The following is a 23,650-nucleotide window of genomic DNA, read 5'->3' as shown; positions in this document are numbered from 1 at the left end:
GCGAGGCAACATAAAGAGTTTTCTATAAAGAAAAAAGCATAAAAAATTTCCACTCATCAGCATACTTGATCTAACATATGACAAAAAGGTCTTTCATTTAATCACTATTCCAGTTTTGATACCTCCAGTTACTTAAACACCATTCAACAAATATATATTCAAATTTGATGGGATTGGGCTGTGAAACAGTATAAGTTACTGCACATTATACAGGAGCAGCTGAACATAATCTCTATTGACCTCAACAGAAAAATGTCCATTACATTCTGAAGCTAGATACAAAAAACTCAGATATGACAAAAATTACAGAAAATGTCTTGCTAAGTACAGCTGACAAATTTATTTCGTTAAAGACTAAAATGGTATTTGTTACTGCAGCAGCTAGAGAACACTGCTATCCAGCAGCTAGAAAATTACCTTGGAGCCCATATCTTGCTTTCGCTGCGCACATGAGTACTAACTGATAGAAAAAAGTGACAAATCCACACATTGGAATTACATTCCCTAGGAAAGGCTAACGACATTTAAACCTAGAGTCGCTTCAAGCCTTCCAGCACACGTTATGCAGATCAATAAATTTAACAGCTGTCACTAAGCCAGCTTCAGACAGCAGGTCACGTACTTCCAGTCAAAAGCAATTTGACTTCTATCGTGCAGTCATATAGTTATCACTAGTTTACATAAAAATAAAATTATGAATTTCAAAAGAAAAATAAATCTGGTAATTATTCTGTCACAATTTTTCTGTTATCTTTAAAGTTTCGTTTCAGAAGAAACAGAGCTCTATTTTAATTTTGGTGTTTCAAAACTGGGTCAGGTGACTGCTTTTATTAGTCTATTCTGAAGCACAATTTAGTTTTCAAAAACATAACCTTTCACTGTTTCTAAAAACCATAATCATTAGCTTACATCTGTTCCTGCACTGCATGTTCCCAGACTTACTTTTCATTCAGCTACGGCCACACTAGTACCGCTCTTCATTATTCTAATGTATTCCTCTTCTGATGCTTTATTTATTTGCATACAATTTGCAATAATTGTTTTTTCAAGCCCAGCAGACCCAACATAAAAAACAGCCTTATTTTTAATCACTTTTGGTGCCTTTAAGAAGAGGTAAAAATATTAAAACTTATACTGAGATCACACTCAAAAATCTAATAGTACAATAATCTCTTACTAGGCCCAGCTTTAACAACCTGTGGGATTTAAGAAAAACAACAAAAAAGATTAGATGTTTCCCTAAATATTAAGCTGTCAGGTGCCTTAAATGGAATATAGCTTCAAAACTTACTTTACCAAAGACAGCTTATTTCATTGTCAAGTCAGAAGGGACCATTACATCACCTAGACTTCCTGTCTAATGCAGGCCATTAGGTTTCATCCAGATATCTATTCTTATACCTAGCTCAAATGCTTTAAAAGCAATTCAGCCCTGGCACTGAGCAGCACGTCACATATGGAAAAACAGAAGAGAGAAAAGTGACAGCGAGGCCAAGGAACTGGCTGGAAAGGTACGCCAAATGACCTCTGCAGCAAGCTTCTCCGGAAAGATTTTTAAAAATTGCTACTCGATAAAGCATCAGATCTACCAATAAGTTACTGGTAAAGAAAAAGCTATTTCCGTCTAGGAATGAGGAGGAACCTGAGAGCGACACAAGTTCCTAAATAGCAGTGTGGTGTTAAGGTGATCCAACCACCTCTTCTAGCTGTGGGCACTCTCTGACACTTTGTAGAAGAGGAAGGAAAATGAAACAAAACCAGAGTGCACAATGCAGAGTTATTAATTGTACACTGGGAATACTCCTTCCTTCACACTGAAAAGTTGAAGCACGAGATTTGATTATGATCTTCGTAGTAACATTATTAGCATGTTGAGAGCACAAAGGCAATTCTGTTCTCCTCAAGGCTCCTGAAGAAGGTTTGCTCAGATTAATAGATTTCAATACTAAAAGGATCCTCTTCTCTTTTCAGGACATAGGCAAAATGTCCCAGAAGCTCAAAGAAATTATTTTCTACCAAGGAACCTAACCTTGTCTTAAAAGACTTCAAGCAACAAGTCCTCTATTTTTAATGGTCAGTTGTTCCAACGTTACATCATATTTTTTTTATGAAATTACTTCTTACTGCAAGACAGAATTTGTACATATTCTGCTTCTCAGCTTTTATGTCTCTGTCAACAACACAAAAAAAGCTCACTGCATTCAGTTATCTTTCGCAGAAGTCAGTAATCATTCTAAGCAATCCAGTCACCAACTAATCTGTAATAAAGTCAAAAAGACTTTTAAGCCTTAGGTTGTAAGGTTTGTTTTCCAGCCCTAGCACATACTGGCAGTCCTCCTCTGAGCTTTCTTCAGTATTGCAGTATTCTCACCTTCCTTCTGAAGGATGCACACCAGAATGAGAACTTCAAACAAAAAAAATCAAGGATTGCATTATTTATTCCTTAAACACCACTGCAGAAAAAGCTTTCACCAAGATTTTCACCATGTAGTGCCCTAAAACTCCCTGGCTCTCTGCATCCCAACTTTTCACAATAAAAGCCTGAAAACTCAACTCTGCGAGTAATTTTCTTATTTTCATTCATTGTACTTAACAGATTCATTCAAAAATCAGGAAAAGCAGAGTAAGATTTCTGAGAAAGTGACACTTCCCAAAAGCGTGTGTGTAGCAGCGAAACACAAAGTAGCAGAGACGTTTTAAGTGTACCACAAATTGCAAAAAGCATGGAAGCACTTATTTCTAAATAAGAAAAACCTGTTCCAATCTTCGACACATGTTACTACATCTAATCCTTTAAATACAAGAGGGGAAATTACTTGATACAGCACTAAAACATTTGTGTTAAATACCAAGAGATACAAACTTCAATCTTGTATCTTCCTCAAATATCTTGATCAAGTCTATCAGCCTAGTAAAAAACGTTCCATCTTACCCTCTTACCTCGCCATCCCCGTAGTCTCACGGGCACATAGGAAAAATAGTTTCAGAAAGTCAGCAACTCTGCAGAAACCATTTTGCTACAGGTAAACTACAAGCCTCAGCCTGAATACAAAAAAGAGACATATCAACAGAAAACCACATTGTTTGCCCATGTGTGGAAAGAAAAAAAAGATGAGACTTGTGTGACTGTGCCAGAACAACCACTAGACAAAAAGTAATACGGCCATCTGCGTGTCCAATACGCAAGTAAACCAGTCATTTTTTGAACACAGGAAATCTATAAGAAGGGGACTAACACGCATCAGCGCCGGTGCAACCTTGTATCAGGTAGGCAGAACAAGGATGCCAAGAACTGGGAACAGAGGTACCACTCCTTTCAAAGCCTCCAATGAAAATGCTCAAAAAAAGAGCAAAACAGTATCTAAAGTGTTGATCCCTACATCTTACCAATGTTAATATTGAAAAACCGCACTAATCATTTCTCCTTTTACTTTTTTGACTTCAAGGTTAGTAGTATTTTGGTTCTGTAATTTTATAAGCAAGGCATTTCTGCACAGCGTAGTCTGACTGGCCGCCGCCACACTGACTCCGGGAGGACTGGATTCTGTCTCCGTGCGTAACTCAGGCTGGGGGCTGTGAGAGAACCCGAGGCCTGACAGTGGGCTGCTGGGCACGGCGGGTGTAAACACTGCAGGGAAACTGTCAGTCTCTCGTTCTTCTGTCTCTGCTGTGATATAAATCCCTGTCCTCAGGTGAAAATAACCATCTTTTACTGCAAGGTGTGGTACTGCATAAACCTTTCCTGATTACGAGCAAAATTATGTTATTATAATGAGCTTCCCAGGTTTAAATTAATTCTATAAATTATAGAAGACTTGTGTTAAGCAACCATGTTATATCTATTCAAGCCAAAGTTATGTCCATTTTGTCTTTAGCAAAAATGATTCTTAAAGAAGCTAAGCTTCATTAAAAGGCAAAACTGGTAACTAAATACATTGTCATACAATTACAAGCTTTGTAACACCGTCCAAAGAATACTTCATGGTAATAGCACATGAGAATAAGCTTATTGTAAAGCAAGTAAATGCTTTGCCTTATTCTTCATGCCTGTCCTCATGGAAATGCTACCGTTTACTGGTGTTTGTAAAATGTCCTACCCAGTCCCGTGCACATTGTCCTTTTCAAGGGCAATCACATATATTTTTATAATGTATGATTAAATTGATAAAAAGTTGAAAGAGCTACAGTAAAAGATACCTGCCTTTAGCAAAACACTTGCAACAGTGTACCTTCAGAAGACATTTTAGAACTTTTAATAAAAAGCCAATTTCATACCAGGGAAGTGCTATGCTGTTTACTTCTATGCTCTCTGTATGACTACCTAAGGTAACGCATTAACTAATATTTGAGGACAAAAAAAATAAATTGTTCTCTGCACATACTTCAGTCTCTGTTCTATCATAGAAAATTACAATCCTCAGTTTCTTCCCTCAGATCCTTTTTTTACTTTAAAAAAAAAAAAAAGTTACCCTATTTTCTGTTGGCTTCCAAGCCTGCTTGTTCCCCACTGTTTCATCCTTATTTATCAGTTCACCAGCTGATATTTGCTGTTGAGAGTGTTAGATATCCAGCCTCCTGTGAAGCTGTTCTAATTACCAGCCCATGAATCAGTTGTCAAGTGCTGCTTGTAAGTGGCAAGGCCAGCACTCCCCTCCAGGAGATCAAGTGCATCCACTTACCATAACAACGCAGCATAATGGACACGCTACACACGTGCACCACAAACAGCGTTTATCACAGTGGTATGAACATACAAGACACTTCACAAAAACACACAGCAAGAAAAGTCCTAATTCAAAAGGTTTATTGTCCAAAAAGCACTAGAGGAAGGACATAGGTGTCGGGGACAAAAAAAGGGAGACTGCGTTGCATTAATAATGCAGCAAGATGCTGGAACGCAGTATTTAATACTGCCTCATTACCAGGCAGGACATTGTAACTTTAGTAGACAATACAGAAGTCTCATACCTGAAAAAAAAAAAAAACAGTTGCCAGCCCATTTTTAGAGTTCAGATATGAGAATTTCAGACACATTTTGAATGTGCAAATTACTACAGGCCAAACCTGCAGTTCATGTTGAACTGTACAGTTCCAGATGTTGCCATTTCTTTTTAAAAGGTGTCAAAAGAAGCCCTTAGTTACAAGCAATATATTGAAAGTTTTCTCTTAAAAAGATTTAAGAATGTTCCATCTTGTTGTTAAGTACAAAATGATCACATACAAGAACAGAAAAAAAAGAAGTCTCTTATCAGCAAATTTATCTGGAAATTAATATAGCTTTCTGTAAGAAAACAACCCTGGTACTACTCTTCTACTAGCACAATACACTGCAACTGTTTCTTTAAAGAGATCAGAACACATAAAACTTATCACCAAAGAAATAAGCTTCTGAAACAAAATAGAAAGCATATACCAGATTTTAAACTGTTCTGAGTTTAATCTAAAAGTGCAGTACAGCTATACTTATGCTACTGAGAGATACATGTGGGAAGAGAGAGAGAGAGATGGGAACAAAGCTTTAATATAAAATGGGTGTTCACGTAAAAAACACTTAAAGTCGGGGTTTGGGGTTTTGTTTGTTTCAAAGAAACAAACAAAAAAAAAAAAAAACATTAAAAACTGACTGATGGCTGTAGGGAGATCTACCACTCTATAAATACGCTTTGCACATGCACTTAAAAAACCAAGCTAATATAAAGATTAATTAATTGTTACTAACATTTTACTTAAAACAGAAAGATCAAAACAAGTATAATTATGTTGAAGACATGTTTCTGTAGTCAAAGAGCATTAACTCATCAAAATATATAAAAAAAAGTATATCAAGTGTTTATAGGTGATACAATACAGTTATCTGAATTGAGTACCCATTACTCTGAACTCAAGCATTTTCAGGATATCTACTCATGTAATTTTATGATGTTTTTCTTGTACAATGAATAAAAATGCAGCTCCATGTATTCCCGCCACCCCTTCCTATACGGGCTCATACCTAACCATGGCTGAAGGCAACCGATTTCCACTACATGATTTGTACAGTGTCATACACTGATCTTGTGATTAGCCCGGTACTGACAGAAACAGAATTCTCTGCTGCCTCCTCTACAACAAAAACCCTCCCAGGTCCTAATGTTTACTGCAGCTCTGTCAGCACAAAAGATGCAGCAAAATGCCCGTCATCCAGGGCATGGGAAAAGATCCAGTTAGTGAGAGAGCTGACAATTCTACAATAAATAAATGAAGATAAAAACATTAATTTCAATGTAGTAAAAAGCCAGCCTACCAAAGGGCAATGCAGATAAACATTTCCTCACCAGTTTTGCATATTGCCATCCATCTGCAACTTCGGGTGAACATTCAGATGCCATTGCTGATACAATGAGGTTACACTCAATCACGTACGACAGTTCATGTGACAGGCAAAAGCCCTGACTGAACAGAGAATGAGAATTTGTTTCCACTTTTGGGGCTGTATGGGGGAAGAATCTGAAAATACCAATTCTCTTGACAATCCTGGAACTGACATTTTGATCTGATGGAAGTAACGGATTTTTTCAGTTCTAAGTACTTTCGACAACTATTATGCTCACATTTATTCAGTTAAATCAATAGCTCCTTTGCTTCCTATCCATAGTCGATGTCTCAGACTCTGTCAAACATGAACAATAAGAGGAAAAGTTAAGACTAGATTTTATCCACATATTGATATCATCATAACAGATACTACAAGAACAGTACCATCAGATCAAAGAGAAAAGTAAAAGGGAAGGGGAATCCTTAAAAACATTAAAATGCTTAGCAACCTCCACATTACTCCTCAGTTTTGGCAGCAGATGGCTCTTCCCACATTCCGCATTACCAGCAGTACGCGACATGTTTCTACAATTGTGCTTTCTGCCCATAATAACATTACTTACTCTTGTCATCAGAAGAGCCTTTCTAGATTTGTTGGGTTGGTTTTTTTTTTTCAATTTTGAAATGCATGAAGCTAAATAAAGCCATACAACAGCCTACAACCTACCTTTATGTATTGCAGCATGTTGTGCTACGTTGCTCGATTCTGTGGCATGTGGCATGCCTGTCACTGAAGTGTAAAATATAGCACAAGCTGGCTTTTCAGCTGTGGCATGCTTTTGCAGAGAGACTAGAGTGTGACACACTTTCCACTTCACTGAGACATACCACATGTTACAAAACAGAGCTGTCCCATCATATTTTGAGTTAGTTAATATAGGAAGATTAGCGGCATCTCAAGAGATTTGTTTATCTACAAGGCTTACTTGACCACAGCTATCACTGAGGAAAAGTACATCTGGAGCTCCACTTTTCAGATCTTTCTGGTATATTCTGAGCTAGATTTTGTTCCTGTGTGTAACAAAACAGTCCTTTCATACAAAAGTTACAAACCTGCACTGGCTGTCCTTGATCATTCTGTGAACATATGCTTAACCGGAAAAATTTCTGTAAATGTTGGTGAGCACAAGCAAAGATTAACTGCTGAGTAAAATACAACTGCATTTGTTGTACTTCTATCAAAGATTAACATTTCTATGATCTGCTGATTGAGCTTACAATCAGGTAGACAAGTTTCCTCCAAAAATATAGAATGAAATAAATCTAAGAGATGTCTTGGCCGCCTTCTTACTGTCATATGAAGCAGAATTCACCACTGAAATAAAAGCATGTAATTTGTATTGTAATAAACGCTACACGGATCTTCAAGATCATACAAAATGGACCAAAATAAAAACTGTAGAAACCCTTTGCATATCGAGAGACAGCCACATGTCACAGCTTAACAGAAAAATATCAGATTTCTGGGAGCACAACACAGAGTGAATTGATGCTGAAATACTTCAGCTCCAGCCAAATTTCACCAAGCACATGTAGAACCCAAACAGAGCATTTTAGGAGCCACTTACAGCTTTATAGCCACAGCTAGCCCTCGATTTTATAAATTACCAATACGTATAAAACTCCGAATCAATACCAAAGGTTTTCTTTCTTTACTTAGAGGCATCTTTTACTGACAGTACTTTCAGATCAATGGCATATCAGAAGACAGCACAGAAAATTAGATGGCAGCTGATTATTGCAGCACATGTACACTATTTGTATATATTTGAGGGGTTGTTACATTTAACGAAGAATTCTACCAAAAGCTAAAACCAATCTGAGAGTCAACAGAACTCAATCTTTTGAGGCACACTACAAATCTTCTCCAAAAATACAGACCAAATCTTCGCTCAGCTACTGTGAGAGTGTCAGGTTCCTCTGCAATCTGTGTTTGTTAGAAGTCCCAGCTAGTGTGTGACTGAATACTCAATAATCAATATTTGAAAGGCGTCTTTACCTGCAACTGTTAACGTGGCAAAAGCACTGTGAAGGACCACATATTTTGTCCTGTTGATTCCTGTAAAAAAATTTCTTTAGATTTCAGATTTATTTTCTCTTTCCTGTGCTTTACCTTATGATTCATGGCTCTGGCAGGCCTATTGGCCCACATGTAATCACCACCACCAAACGCCAGATCAAACAAGCAGCTCCATGCCTGCCCGCCCTGCCATCCCAACCCCCACGCAAAACCACTTTTTGGATTCAACATTAAACACAAAACCTTGTACCAACCTGTTTTATCTCAAATAGGTTTGCCGTTGGTGTCATTAGCAACATCAGCAGAAGCTAATGGGATTGTACAACACTTCATCACCTGTGCATTATGTAGTGCCTCAAATTGCATGACAGCAATCACTATAACACATCTTTCAGTTCCTTATGAGTCTACTAAACCTTAACTGCCTATATGCTAGTATACAGCTCAAATTAAAGTTTTTGAGAAGCTTGAAACCAATCCCATTTCCAAGAAAGAATTAGAGGGGTTTAGAGTGCATAGGACTGAAGCTGAGCAGAGATAAGCTTAGATCTTATGGTTTAAGCACCTGAAAAGCGCTGTGAACAACAAAGCCTCTGTGAGGTTCTGGTCACATCAGGTAAGCCAAAATTTTTTGTGAGTGCCCATTAATTATATGTTCTTATGTCTTACTTGATTTACTTTGTGACTTGATGTAGCAGACCACGTTCTACAGACATGCAAAGTTTTCACCGTAACTGAACTCACTGAGAGCTGGTTTGAACTTATGAAATGGTACCTGAGTCTGAACAAGGAGCCCCGGGAACAGCAAAACAGCCTGCTTTTCTTTCAACTGGCCTTAAGGCTGAGATCCTGTATGAACTGCTCAACATCAAAAAAAGCGTTAGCTTCTGTTAACTGCCTTTCTCTCACTGAAGCCACCAATATAGCCACCTCCTTTACTGACTCGTTTTTCATAAAACTTGGAGGAATTTCATAGTTAAATGCAGCTGATATTTCCAGAAGGAATTACAACCGCTAAGGAAAGGTACACAGAAATACTGCAATCTCACCACAGTCACCTCATACAGGAGATGATGAAATGGGAGATACACTCCTTCAAATTGTGCAGGCAAAATTGACTAAAACTTGTAGAGTTATTTTATTAATGCCTCATCTGTAAAATGAGATAATTATACTGTACAAATATTCTATTAATAATTTAAATCACATTTAAATCACAATTAATTTTAAAAACGAGTTTGTGAGCAACCATCCAAAAATCAGTAAGGGATCTCCTCAGGTGATATTCTGAATATATTATCTAGTCAGAATTTAAAGAAAGAAGAGATTAGCAAGATCTTTTTTTAAGAACATGCCTCACAGCTTTTTCACAAAGAAGGAACTTTCTAAATCTCTGTTTCAAATTACTGAAGAAAAATTTACTGCATTTCACGTTTTAAATTATTTGTAAATTTAAAATTTTAACACTAACAAAATATATTTGTTCTGCTTCAAAAAACAGATCAGAAGAAAAAGAATAATTGTATAAGGTTTGTTTGGTTTTTTTTTTTTTTTAATGGTTCCACTTATTGTGTTTTGTCTTTTTCCATACTTCAGAGATTCAAAAGAATCTAATCCACACATGAATGCTTGAGCTCGGCAAACTCCCTTGACGTTTCCTCTGCATATTACATATTATTGAAGGAAAGAAAGAAAAGAAAAAGAACAAGAAGGACTCCAGAGACCACTGTAAGAGAGAACATGGCATTTACTAACAGATGCAAAGTTCAAATACCATCAAGTCGTAGCGAATTACTCAAGTGGCAGCAATTGTGTAACAATACAGATATACAAGGGCTGTAAGTTAATGCAGTTTTCAATTTGCTGCTCAAACTACGAGCATGAAGTGACAGCCGTTATTTAGGAAAAACCATATTAAATAGCATCTTCTTTGAATTTAGAACTCAATATCTGATGGTGTTAGCATCCTCAGAGAAAGAGACCAACTTAAATAATCCTGAAATTTCTAACTATTTTGCAATGTACTTTAAATCCTTCTTACAGTATATAACACAGAAATAAACCTAAAACATATAAGAAAATATAATCCTCAACTGTTCTCTGAGTCTGTGTCACGTTGATTTATAACAGTTATTTCTAAGACAGACAAAAACACACAGATGCAAACAATTACTCTATTTTTGTAGGCAACAAGTGAGGTGGGTGGTAACTGAGAAATTTTGAAAAATCCTGTCACAATATTCCATTTTTTCTTAAGTAACCCTCATCACACAACAAACGCTCGCCACATCAGAGACTTTCCAGGGCCTGAAGGGCCACTTTGATTCCAGACCGCTGCAGGCATTAGCGGGGACGTAATTAGGGTAAAAAGTTCAACCACAGTTCCATGTCTAGAGTGCTGCCAGAAATAAATTTCCTCTCATTCACTGGTTTCTACTGTACCCTCCCTGAGAAACATATTGAAAACACATTTATCTTTGTAGAGGTTGTTCCTCTTCTAATTAACTTTATAGCGTTTACAGTATTTAATAATTTAAAGTGGAATTTAAAGTGGCCCTGGAACCAGCAGCTTTGCCTGTAATGGCGCTGTGCATTATCTTTTCCCTGTAGTGCTTCTTTTGACAAGTTACTCAAGGAAGGTATGGGCTCCAGCTGGTTCTCTCTGGCTGCGCATTCGGCAAACGGCTACTTCCTTCCCTCCATCTCCTCCCCGTATCGTTACACGCACGGGAGGTTGGAACAGCAGTAAAATGAAACTATGCCTCAGCTTGGAAATCTGCTCTCCCAAACCTCCACGCTATCCCAAGGATCGCTTAGAAAAGGTTTATCTTTTTACAGCTTAATAAATCAAAGCTTTAGAAGGTCAAAACTATCCGTAGTTCTCACCAACTGGTCAAAGTTTGACCCCAAATACTCGTTTTCTTCCTTCCAGTTTTGATCCAAGATTAACAGTTTATTATAGTTCAAAGGTTATTTCTTACTACAGTTCACTCAGACAAACATTTGGTATATCAGAAGAACACCAGATCTCTCCTACCCTCGGTATGTACAAATGGAAACACTACTTTATTCCATTAAAGCTGTAACTCCTAGCATTTTAATCTGTGAGAAAATTCACAGAATGACCAGTAAACAGTACTTCAACATTGCAAAAACAGTTGAATTACATTAATATAATTACAGAAACAATTTACAAGAAAAAAATCTGGGATCTGAAGAGCTCTTTTTAATATGCAGAACATTGCTATCTTTAGCACATAACAAAACAATCAAGTCCAACATCACTAAAAGGAATTTAAACTACTTTATTCAGGGGTTGTGTCTCTTAGGATCTTAAAAGCTACCACACAACCTGTTAAGACTAAACTGATTTTTCCTACAGTAACCAGAGAGGATAATGTTTTGCATCTGCTAGAACGGAAGGAAATCTTTGCAAGGCAGTTGATAGGACGGCACACTTTGCAGTTAATGATGCTTTACAGTTTTTCAACAGCACAAGAGCCTTTGGGACCTAATCCCTCAAAGATAACAAACGCCAGAGCTTTACCCAACTTAAAGGGTTCTACTACACTTTTTAGAACAAAACCAATTAAGTTTGCTCTCTAGAAATTTAAACTTACACATCCTTGACAGTCTTCAAAAATAAGGGAGAAATGGAGAGAAAAAAATACAACCAAATTTTGTGTAGTCTTCAATAAAAGACCACAAGTATTTAACAAACTTCATGAAATCTATTTCATGGTGTCTAATACAATTGAAAATCATAACCATCTGTCCAACCCGTTTTTATGTGATCTGAGAAAAACATGCTGTATTTTATCCTGAGTGGCTACACCCTTTACACACTCAATTGCCTGATTCAGTCTCTGGCACAGCCAGGTGAGTCCATGGCATAACCACCGCATTTGCATTCCAGTAAAAATATTGTGGCGAGAGTTTCTCTGAACAGTGTGAGAACTGAGCACAAGAACTTCATTCATCATAGCTAATTTCCTTTTCTTGGGTGATCCTTCCAGAAAGCTTTGCTGTTTGTCTCTGATTTCACAGCTAGCTAATTTTAAGTATTAAAAGCCACAGACACTTAGAACTGGACACTGGATTTTGGCACTAACTAGTTATTTTGCCAGATAAGGAATGGGGTCGTGTGATTTTAAAATATTAATGTGAGAAAATATTAATGCTTTGTATGTTTCTATTCTTACTCATGTAAAGCTGTTTTCTACCTAAATCTTAACACTCCCATAAACACATTCCTGAGTTAAACCTGTGATAAGGTTAGTAGGTTTTAATCTATAGTAGCCACGTCAATAAAGCATGCTTCCTGAAAATCTGCTGCTAACTGGTTTGCCTGATCAGCAGGAGAAAAGAATGCTGGCTAGCCAAAGCTACACGTTTTGTTTGCTCCAACTACTCCTCCTTTAACTTGTCCGTATGTCCTTTCTCCTCCCATGATTAAAAAAAGATTACCTCTTGCTTCCCATGCCCTTGAATGACCTCTATCCAATTCTTCAAGTCATCCAAAATTTTCCATCACTTGCTGTCATTAAATCGATATGTCTTTCTAAAAATACATGCTAGAAACCGTAACACATGCTACGGGCTGGATGCACAGGTTACTGATTGAGGTCCTTTACTCTCCATAACGTAAGAAGTTGGAAAGTCTACCCACCTCAGACTCTTACTTTCTAGTCTTCTATAACTGATCTTTCAATTCGCTGTACTTATACAGTTATCTGACTATCACACATGCCTACACAAGATACTGGCATACATTCCTCATCTTTTACCTGTCTATACTTGGCTATTTGGGCAAAGGACAAGTGCACTAAAGTGTCAAATACTTGTGGTAAGGATGGCTTAGAGATCTGGGTTGCATTTCAAGGAGATCTTCAGTATTATTTTTTGTCCCATCTCCTGCTGAATGATTCATTAACGAAAGATGAAATATTGCTATCCAGAAACACAGTTGTTGGGACAAATCACTTATAGGTTTTCTACCTTCTTTGTTTTGCTGTTTTAAAAGAGGGATGGGCAAAGGAATAAAGCATTATAGCAAGCGAGTGAAACCACAGTTCACAACTAACCAGCTTCAGCAGCAAAGCTAATCTAAGAAATTCTATCCTCTGTGCTCGTTCCCACCTTCACGCCACAATCAACTACATTCTTAGTTGCACCTCACAATTTTGCGTGCAACTGTTTGCAAACCAGGTGACTGGAATAATCCCTAGCGTTAAAAAATAAAATTGGAGCATTATTTTTTACTGGGATTATTTCTGCCATCTCTTTTGCTGTATGGTTCTACAACCAGCTGAAGTGACACAGCCCAGGGATGCAGAAAGCAGCAGCGCAGAGGCAGCAGCACAAGAGGATAAGGTGAGTAGGAATTTTCAGTTTCTTTGCTGCTAGTCAGTGAATCAGAGAACTGTGGTCTAAAGCCTACCCGGCTGTAAGCCCACAGCTGCACTGATACAATCCTTTAGCTAGACTGATATGCATTTCATTACAAGAATTTTGTCCCCTATGTATGATAAACTGCTTAGCTAACAAGGAAAACAAAAGAAAAACAAAAGGAAAAAAAAAATTAAGTATGATGTGGTAAACGCTTGAGTCATCAGAACAGTTGGCATTTGAGGAAAGGTAGATACGAGGGTTTAAAATGTTTAAAATGTTCTGTACTCAGGAGAGGTGGTTTCATACGTAAGACACAGCAATTACTCATCTCTGCTTTCTTTACCCCCTTCTCCCTTTCTCTGCACCTACACACACTTTTTTATTTTTCCTCCTGGCACGGTCACTTCTGTTTTGTTAGCTTTCTTGTCACCTAGATCATCTACTGAAGGGTAGATTCACAATCATTCTCAAATCCAAGATTTCTTTCTTAATAATCTAAAATAAACCAAAATTATACTGGTGAATTTCCTCTTAAACTTCTCTCTTAGCTAAAATGAGGCATTTCATTAAATAAAGCATTAAATTAAAGATATCGGTACAGTTACATTTGAGCAGAACAAAAAGCATGTCTAATGTATTTTGGACCTCTTTGGTGTGTTAGAAGGTGTTCTATAGAGCCAGTACGTTCCAAACTATGGTTTCAACAACCCACATGGGGAAAACAGGAATATATTTCACTTAACATAATTAGTCTTATCTAGTTATCTTTAAACTGAGTAGCTCCAAACAGCACACATTGCCTAGTTCTGCCACGCAGTTTTGTGGCCACGACTACTACTTTTTTTTTTCTTCCCTTTTTTTTTTTTTTTGAGGGGGGGAGAGGGGGAGAATTTCTCTGTTCACTTTACAGATTACTAATCTTGATGTTTCACCACCTAGAAATTCATTAATATGTACCAATACCCACCAATTCATTTTGTGTGTGTATAGATTTGTTTATCTTATCACCAAGAACAAAGTAAGCATGCCTCCACAAAACTACAAAAAAAAAAAATTATGCAGATGTTCTTTCCTTTTTGGTTTTCCTTTAATTTGCAAATCTTGTAATCTAAGACTGAAGTTGACTGAACCACCGTCTAAACCAGCATAGCAGTATCAGCCAAAACACACAATCTGTTTCCCATTTATGTGTCAAGACTGCATCCTTTTCGGGGGCTGTGAACACTATTGTTTTGAAAAGATTATATAGTGAATCACAGAACGGTTTGGGTTGGAAGGGGACCTTTAAAGATCATCTAGTCCAACCCCCATGCTAGACATTTCAGTCATTTTACCAGATGGAAAATTTGACTTTTAAAAGTACAAAGATGTGTGTACCAAAACTAGTCAGAAACTCAGATACAAGGCACAAGTTTAGAAAACACAAATTTCATCCTCCCTAGTAAAAAACTCATTGTGGGGTATACAAGGATTGAGATTAGTGGCAAATCTCTCTCTACAGAATTTTACATACAGAAGGTGACTGAAATTAATTTCAAAGTGCAAAATTTAACATTTCAGATACGCTACAATAAATTTTTTGAAAGCAAGTTCTCAACAATGACTGTCAATACAAAGAATTTAACATTTAAAGTTAGGAAATACTAAACGTTAAGACCTTAACACTGACATTCAAAGGAATGTACGTTTTATCAGTGTATATTATATCAATGAGTACTGTATTAGGTCACATTACAGAAGAGGTGCAACCCACACGCCAAGTTACACAGAAGTTGATTTTTAAGTTAATACATTGTTAAATCAGTGGTGGACATACTAAAAATTAACAAGGTATTTTTAGACCTGTCAACAACCTGTAATTCAGTAAAACATTAAGGGATCTCCAGGGTAAACTACTGTATTTCTAAGTTACCAGAGATCTTCCATTGTGTATATGACAATGAAAAAAAAATCAGGAATGAAACATAAATCTAAACATTGGTTTCAGACAAACAATATTTTGCATAAAGTACTTTTAGACCCATCTTTGTTTCATAATGAAGGAAAGAAGTCCTTGCATAGTATCACAAACTTATTCATTAATGTCCTTCCACTAAAGGACATGGTACACTGGAGGGGTAGTGAAAAATACTGAAGTTATTTAACATAAGTGATATTTTTTAAGTTATTAATTCATGACTACTTGAAAATTCTTTGGATTTCAGATTGACAAATGTTCTATATTTAAAATAATACCTTTTTATTGTATTTTCCTCATTATAGTGTATTTACTTTACAGCTAAAGGAAAAGAGAAGAATTTCCTGATGGTAACCACTAATGCAGCCTAGTGGTCAGAACCAGGAAATCCCAGCCCCTAACTTGAATGCGTCAATATCTCACTGATACAGTCCCAAAAGACAAAATACTCTTAAATGACAGTGCGGTGGACCTAGGTAAAAACTATATTCTATCAGATGTGTATTAATTTAATGGTTTAGGCACCTTTAACACTCAAAACTTGCTCATGTAATTTTCATACATGCTGAATTCAAATTTCTCAAAAATTTCTATGCATTTGAATATATGTATTAGTCCTTTAAAATCACAAAACAGATCAACACATTCGTAAGTATGATCACTCATTTATCATGCAGAACTATTTACGCACAGTATTAATAGCCCTTTAACACTTATGTTTTCTTAAGGTCAAGGATAGCATGTGATCATTTACAGCAACTCCTACACTGTAACGAAGAGTGAATAACATACTGAGGTTTTATCGTAAGTCAGATGTAAAATACATTCATGCTTCTGGTTCCATCCAAAAAATTAACAACTTCAAAGCACTTTCAGAAGAGCGACTGAAAATGGATTCTATATATAGGACTGCCCCAGAAAAGAATTTAAATTAGAGTATTGCCTCCAGACATAACAGGGTCCAAAAATATTCTTCAACAGTAAGTCATGGTGCCAGCTACCAAATCTTCCAAAATTTTAACCATGCCCCTTATTAATTAGTAACAGAAAACAACAAAAACTTACTCGGAAATGTCAAAATTACCAGGAGTGTTCCAGGAAAAGAGTAATAATAGCTTCAAATTTGAGTAGAGCAACCAGAAGTCAGAAATTTTGAAGAACTGCTAGGGAACAGCCAAAGGATGATGAAGGCCAAGGAAGTCAAACTACACCCCCCCCCCCCCCCCCCGCCCCAGAATCACACTCCTTCGCAAATAATTCTGACAGATTTTAGACAATAACCTGGGAAAATCGGAATGGGAGAAAGCCAGAGGACTGCTGGAAGCAGCCAAAGCACTTCAAGAAGGTCACACATTTCTCCTCCAAAAATGCAACCTGGCGTCCTAGTGAGGACGGGGATAAGGGCAGGTGGGCCTGGCTGGTGAAAATGTTTTCTTTTGAGACTACAACTTGCAAAGATAATGACATTGGCCCTACTGTCATAACTATGTCCAATCTTACTCAGTTTATATTAAAGAAAGACAATGTAGTTTGATGTATCAGTGTAACAGATTGTGTGGTGGAAGACTTGGATTTCACTTCTGGATCTGCCTTGGACTAGTTGCCTTTCAGAAAATGATTCAGTGTTTTAGAGTCTTCATTTACCTTTCTGTTCAGTGGGAAATATTTTGGTGCAGTGCCACATCATCTCACTGACTATTTTACCTGCCATTGCAGTAGACTGAACAGGCCTCCTACTTCCTGCACATTTTCTGCCGACAGCTGCAGTATTTCATGCCATAGCCAGCACAATCTCCAAAGTAGGTGAGGAGATGACTCTAGTGAAAACCAAGTGCTTTGGAGTAAACCTCCAGAATAAACGTATATTCTTCAGATATATGATTAAACAAGGTGTTTTATCTGTCCACAACCATTAAGATATACAGGGAACAATGTTAAGCACAAAACCTCAAGTTAAGAACAGAACCAAAATTGTGATTCAGGTTCAGAGGTCACTCGTAACACAACTTTTTTAATGTCCTATACAAATTCTTCTTTATGCACAATAATCATTATAGAAATGTGATCAAATGATCTACGAATGTAACAGAATGAAAAACAAGTGTGAGACCTGAGCCCATTTAAAAGGAGCGCAACTCCAGCTGAGGACAAACTGTGAAAGAACTCTTGATCCGAAAGCTGTTGACAAAACAGGTAATTTGCAAGGACTCTTTCAAAAATAACTTGCAACAAACAGTAAATGTAGAAAATGTTTCAGAATATTCTGTTGAAGGTTTACCACCATGAGCAAACTGGTTCTTTATTAAATGGGTAAAGAAGAGCCTGTAGCACAGTCCCCTTTTTTTAACAGTCTTCTGGTCACAGCGGAAAGCCTGACTTAAAGTCTTCTATTTGCAGATATTTAACTACTGGTAAGTAGTAGCACAAACCTATCCGTTTGGAAAGCGTACGAGCACTTTTTTTGGTAGAAAAGCAGAAAGTACCAATAATCTTTGAAGTATTTCCCATTAACCAAGGAATACAATAACACAGTGAAAATAACAATCCTTATAGTTTGTTCATGTCTCATATCTCAGCTTCTAAAGCAAAGGTATGAAAAAGTTTTCTCCATCCAACACAGCCCCTGCTGTTTGGATTAAGACAAAGCCCTACAAGAGCAGTATTTGCATCGCTGGTTACACACCCTCTTATTTTGAAAGTTATTCACGAGATTACATACACTGATGAGAGGGGGAAGGAGAAAAGGCACTACCAACAGTTTTGCAACTTGTAAGCACGTCAACAGAAAGACATTTCACCTCCCTACCCTACGTGGGTTTTGTTTTAAACATTTAAGACTGGCAGCATTCATATTCTAGTTTAACACAGTAATAATACATACAGAGAAACATATGGAGACTCGATAGTCTTCCTCCACACCCAGAGTGATTAAATTCTTAATGTAAAAGGGTGTGGCACAGAATTAGTTTTACTACTGTACGGAGATTTACTGCAACTGTTTAGCCTTTGAATCGCTGTGTAGAGGATTACCCTTGAAAAGCAAGTATTTTCCCATAGGTATATGTATAAATCCTTTGCATCGTCTGAATCAACATATCAAGCAGACATAAAGTACCTTAAGGCCCTCTGTGATAAGAGGAGTGATACAACAATACTGTCCAGAGAGCACAAGAGAAGACTGTTAACTTATTTTTCCATCATCTCAAAGACGTAGATTTAACATGTATTTTGCTAACAGTGAGTGGCTGTAACAATGAAATTGCTCGGTCCTTGTATTTCATTTGGTATATGACTGCTGCTTGAAAGCATTTTTTACTTACTTTTTGAGACACAGATAATACTTTAGACACTTCTCAACAATAATTCTGACCAGGATGAATATCAGAAAAGGCTAATCACAAAACTGTGATTATACCAAGAACAAAATAAACTCAAAATACCTCTTTATCTGTTTTATATCAAGAGTCTCTATATTTTATTCCTTCGAAAAAGCTTGTCATAGGCAAATGTGTGATGACACACTGAAAAAAAAACTTTAAAAGCACTTCACAGTGTTATCGCATTAGCAAAAAAAAGAACAAAGCTTTAAAGATGTCATCTACTAGGGTTTTTTAAACGATATTACAATCTAGACATGAGACTATTCACAAAAAATATTCTTACCCAGAAGATCCAATGCTTTTGCACACACCAAGAAGAGGCCGCTTCTCAGAAAAATTATCGCATTTCTGAGCACCTGATAAGAGGAAAAGTAAAAAAAGAAAAAGCAAATCACTATGTACAGTTTGTGTTACCTTTCAAAGTACAGGTGTGCGTGTTGTGGGGGCCCAATATATTGGAAGGATATTGAATATGTAATACAAAACTCACAGCCTGTAAAAGATTAGTGACAGAAATACAAGTAACAGGCAGAGTCATGAACACTGGAAGAACTGTTCTTGAAAGAGACAGCAAGGAGTAACAAAACAAGTGGCAAAATCCAGCCAGGATTTTGGAGTTACTTTCTCTTTGTTTCAGTTCAGGTTAAGGATTCTGTAACTGTAACCGTAACACTTGCTCACTTTTCATTGTGTTATAAAAGCCGTCTGTGTTAAGGCTGTCACCAACTCCAAGTGCATTTCACACACCGGTTTTCCAATTTATTCTACGGAGGTGTAAGTGGAGTGTGTCACCCAGAAGAGCGCCGCGTAAGAGCAGCCACTTTTTAGCACGTGACAAGCCGGGCTGCCAGCGTTTGCCCAAAGCACAGCCACGCTTACAGCCCATGCGCCGTGCCTGAGGAAATACAGGACTAAATTCAAAACTGTCTTCAGTAAGTTCCGCCACCAAGCGATTTAAGCCTTTGAGAAAGCAACATCCACCAACTTCCAGCAAGACTCAGCTATGCCTGCTGCTCACTCAAAGTGAAAACACAACTCTACCACCCCATCCAACCTACTTCTAAGGTTAGCTTCACCACCTAACACCAGCACAGCCCCAGCAGCAGAGCTTGGCACGGGCCCGTCCTCTGCTCTAATTCAGCTGCTGAGACAGTTCTGCCTGCCCTGGGATCCCTGCACGCCACCACCGCTGGCACCAGAGCTCAGTGACTAAAACCAGCTATTCCTCTTCCCAAACTGCAGTCACACCTTCACTCCAGAACCATCAAATTGTTAAATATGCCACATTTCTTAAAACGGGATTTTAAAAGTTTTGAAAACTTTCCCTTATGGCTATGTAACCAGAAATAAAATTAAAATCGAGGTTAAAATCTCTCCTCTACTTGTGAGCAATGTTTCACTAAATTCCAGGGTATGTTTCTACCCAACTTAAATAACAGAATAACAACCAACACCACCACCACTACTGAATTTCCTCCATTTTATTTCAACCTTTGCCTTTTTAATTATCTATCTATCTATAGGTATGCATGTGCGTGGGAATAATGGAATTTTATTTTTTTTTCTCCATTATATACCAAACCCTTTGATCTATAAAGAGCATTAGTGATATAGTCTGTTCAAAATTCAATTCACAAATACTGGTGTACTGCACTAAATCAATTATTCAGAAAGGCACAACAATTAACAATATACATTTTCACATAACAGACTCTGTTAATTATTAATAACTCGGGTACATGTAATTAATTTGTAACAAAAACTGTTCAGTACTCTCATCTGTACAAGGATACGTCTTCCCTCCTACACATTTGGGTATTTATAAAGTCAAATGGGTCACATCAATAATTTCACCATCAACAATAGCTTTGCAAGTAACCTAAAACAGACAAATGTATTTTCCTTTTATTCCTATTATTTCAAGGGCTTTTATGAGTCATACCTGTACTGTATGTACTGACCTGTAAATTGATAAATGAAACATATAGTCTTCTTAAGAACCTGGCAACCAATTTGTTTTCTTCGATGCAAGTAACAGATGAACTCCATTTGTTTCTGTTCACCTAGCCAGTCTCTCAGCATTAAGGGTGAAACGCTGACTACCAGGAGTTCTGACATTGATTTAAGTGGAGCCAGAATTTTACCTTAAGTATTTAACCACACTTTTTTTTTTTTTTTTTTTTACACCAGGATATATTGGAGACATGAATTTGTTTGTTTCTTTACTGTCTTGTTCTAAGTTTAAGGACAAGGAAGGGGGATCAAGGGGAAGAAAGGTGGTAGGGAGCACAGGGATACAACTGCAACTGCACAAAATCAAAAGGAATACCCGTTTTTAATACCCACAATACAGATCTGCAAAATTTGTACAATAGGTGCTTAAACTTCTGATTTCAGTCTGTAATGACCAAGGCCTTCATTTAAAAAAAAAAAAAAAAACCAACATCCATTTTCTACTTCAAATATATACTTTCAGAAGGTAAATATTAATACTGTAGAAACAGATCATTATTTTGAGGATTCTGCAGGGCATTAAATCAGGTTAATAGCGGTCCCATTCATGAGATTGCAAAAAGCGACATGTGTTGTTCTCTGCAATGCTTAATGGAGTCAGCAACCCTTTCTAGTTCTGCAGTGGGATTTAATCTCCCAAGTCATGGTGGATTAATTTTGATTTGTAAAATTGTGTTTATTTGCATGTGCAATACACTGACGTTGCACACACCTGCTCCACACACAGTGTTTAACAAAATGCAGCAGGATGATTGAAATGAAAAACAGCTAGCTAAATCCCTCAAATACAAAAAGTATTGAAATCCTGTTGCAAAGTCTTTTTCTTAAACTCCTTTTATTCTAAATCCTTTTAATTCTGTCATATAACACTACAGCATTTATAAAAAGCTGAAAATCCTGACAAATCACACAATTAAAGTAATGAAAACTGTCCTTCCTGCCAACAAGGCACCACCTTATCTACAGCTCCATTTAGCTAAATGATAGGTTTGTGGTTTTTTTTTAAATCTAACTTCAGTTACTATACTTAAAACTGAAAAAAAAATATCCGTGGCTAAACGAAATTTCATACAAATCAACATTTAGAACTTTATGAAGTCAAAAGGTTATCCACACATAAGCTCAAAGCTGCTTATGTACTGTATTCCTGATGAAACTGTGAATAGATCTCTCTTGGGCCTACTAAGGCCTCTCAATAATGCCAATAACAGCACCAACAACAGCAGCAGCAGCACACCTTCTTGAAGAATAAAAATGAAACCCCAGCGATCTTCACAGGAACTCAAGAGCTACTCAAAACTAGGAGAAGTACCCTCGTTTCCCTCGAGTAAGAAACGCACTGTATAAACACCAAATTCTGACCTGTTTAGCAATGGCATATATGCACAACGAAATACATTTCACCGCTACGTAACTCCGCTGATCAAGTTCCATACAACCGCTCAATAACGCAGTACATCTCCTGTTCAACTGAACTCCTCTTATTTCTCTCTGTTCCTTGAAAATTGTGTGGTGTTTGCGGTCCTGCCCCACGTCGGTGTAGCAGGCAACTGGTGTCTGGAAATGCATTAGGCCACGTGGCTGGCAGGCACTACGTACATTTCACTCCCTACATTGCCCCTTCTTTTTGGGGTGGGGACGAGTGGTGGAATCTTTCTTAACATTTCTTAACCACTATCATTTTCTATCTGCTTTCTTACTGAACACAAATGCAAAAAGCGTACGGGCTACTTGAAACCGAAGTGAAGGGGCACAGGTCAGTCCTAAAAACAGTGCATGAATCCTTTCCTCAACTTCAGGGTAGCATCTATAAACACTCCATTTCCTGCACAGATAAGCTCTAACCGCATTACTCCATATTATGCCTGATCAATGGCACCGTGACTGCTGTCTACATCCCAGAACTTCAGGTGCTCCTTCAGGATTAATGTTCTAGACCATGAGCATTATATTATTCCACCTCCCTTAACTCCCAGCATCACCCAAACATTTCAAGTTTCCAAGTCCCTCTCCAGTACCCGCATCATCATTCCTGTTTCTTACATGCCCCAAAAGTTATCACCCTAGAACCCCCTTCAACTCCGGTTGATTTACTGCCTCCTCAGCCCATTCCACCCTCTCATCTGTGAGATGCAACAGCAATGTTGCAAGAAGCAATGGTAGCTGAAGAACATTATCTTGGCATGTCTACAGAAAGTTGGGTTTGGTTCTGCACAGCACCACAGTTTTATTCTCGGATAACTATGTAGCTTCTATAGGAAAAAATCCAAAAAGATGACTTCGAAACATTTGCTAGAGATCAATGTTTCTAGAGTCAGACACTAATTGAAGAGAGACAGAAATATTTTATTTTGACTGAATATTGTTCAAAAACAAAAAAAAACACAAACAAAAAAAAACCCAACCCCCAAACTTAAAAGACCTATCAGCCTAACATGGTGGAAGTTTAAGGTGCATTGGTCTAAAGCATTGATGTGATGTGGCCAGAACTGAAATGGTGGCATACAGGTCAGTCTACACATCTTCAAAGAAATT

General features: G+C 37.4%; 1 protein-coding gene across 1 annotated transcript in view; it reads right to left on the bottom strand.

Annotated features, from left to right (window-relative positions):
* Positions 1–23,650, bottom strand: part of BCAS3 (BCAS3 microtubule associated cell migration factor) — a 368,528-nt gene that overhangs the window by 321,741 nt on the left and 23,137 nt on the right. Inside the window, exon 7 of the mRNA XM_086475025.1 lies at positions 19,386–19,458. Within this exon, the coding sequence (XP_086331151.1) occupies positions 19,386–19,458 (73 nt within the window). The remainder of the gene's footprint in view (positions 1–19,385; positions 19,459–23,650) is intronic.

The sequence above is a fragment of the Leptosomus discolor genome, chromosome 18, assembly GCF_034619465.1.
Source record: "Leptosomus discolor isolate bLepDis1 chromosome 18, bLepDis1.hap2, whole genome shotgun sequence".
Lineage (NCBI taxonomy): Eukaryota > Metazoa > Chordata > Aves > Leptosomiformes > Leptosomidae > Leptosomus > Leptosomus discolor.
The sequence above is the reverse complement of the archived record's forward strand: the minus strand, read 5'-3'. Positions and strand labels throughout refer to the sequence as shown.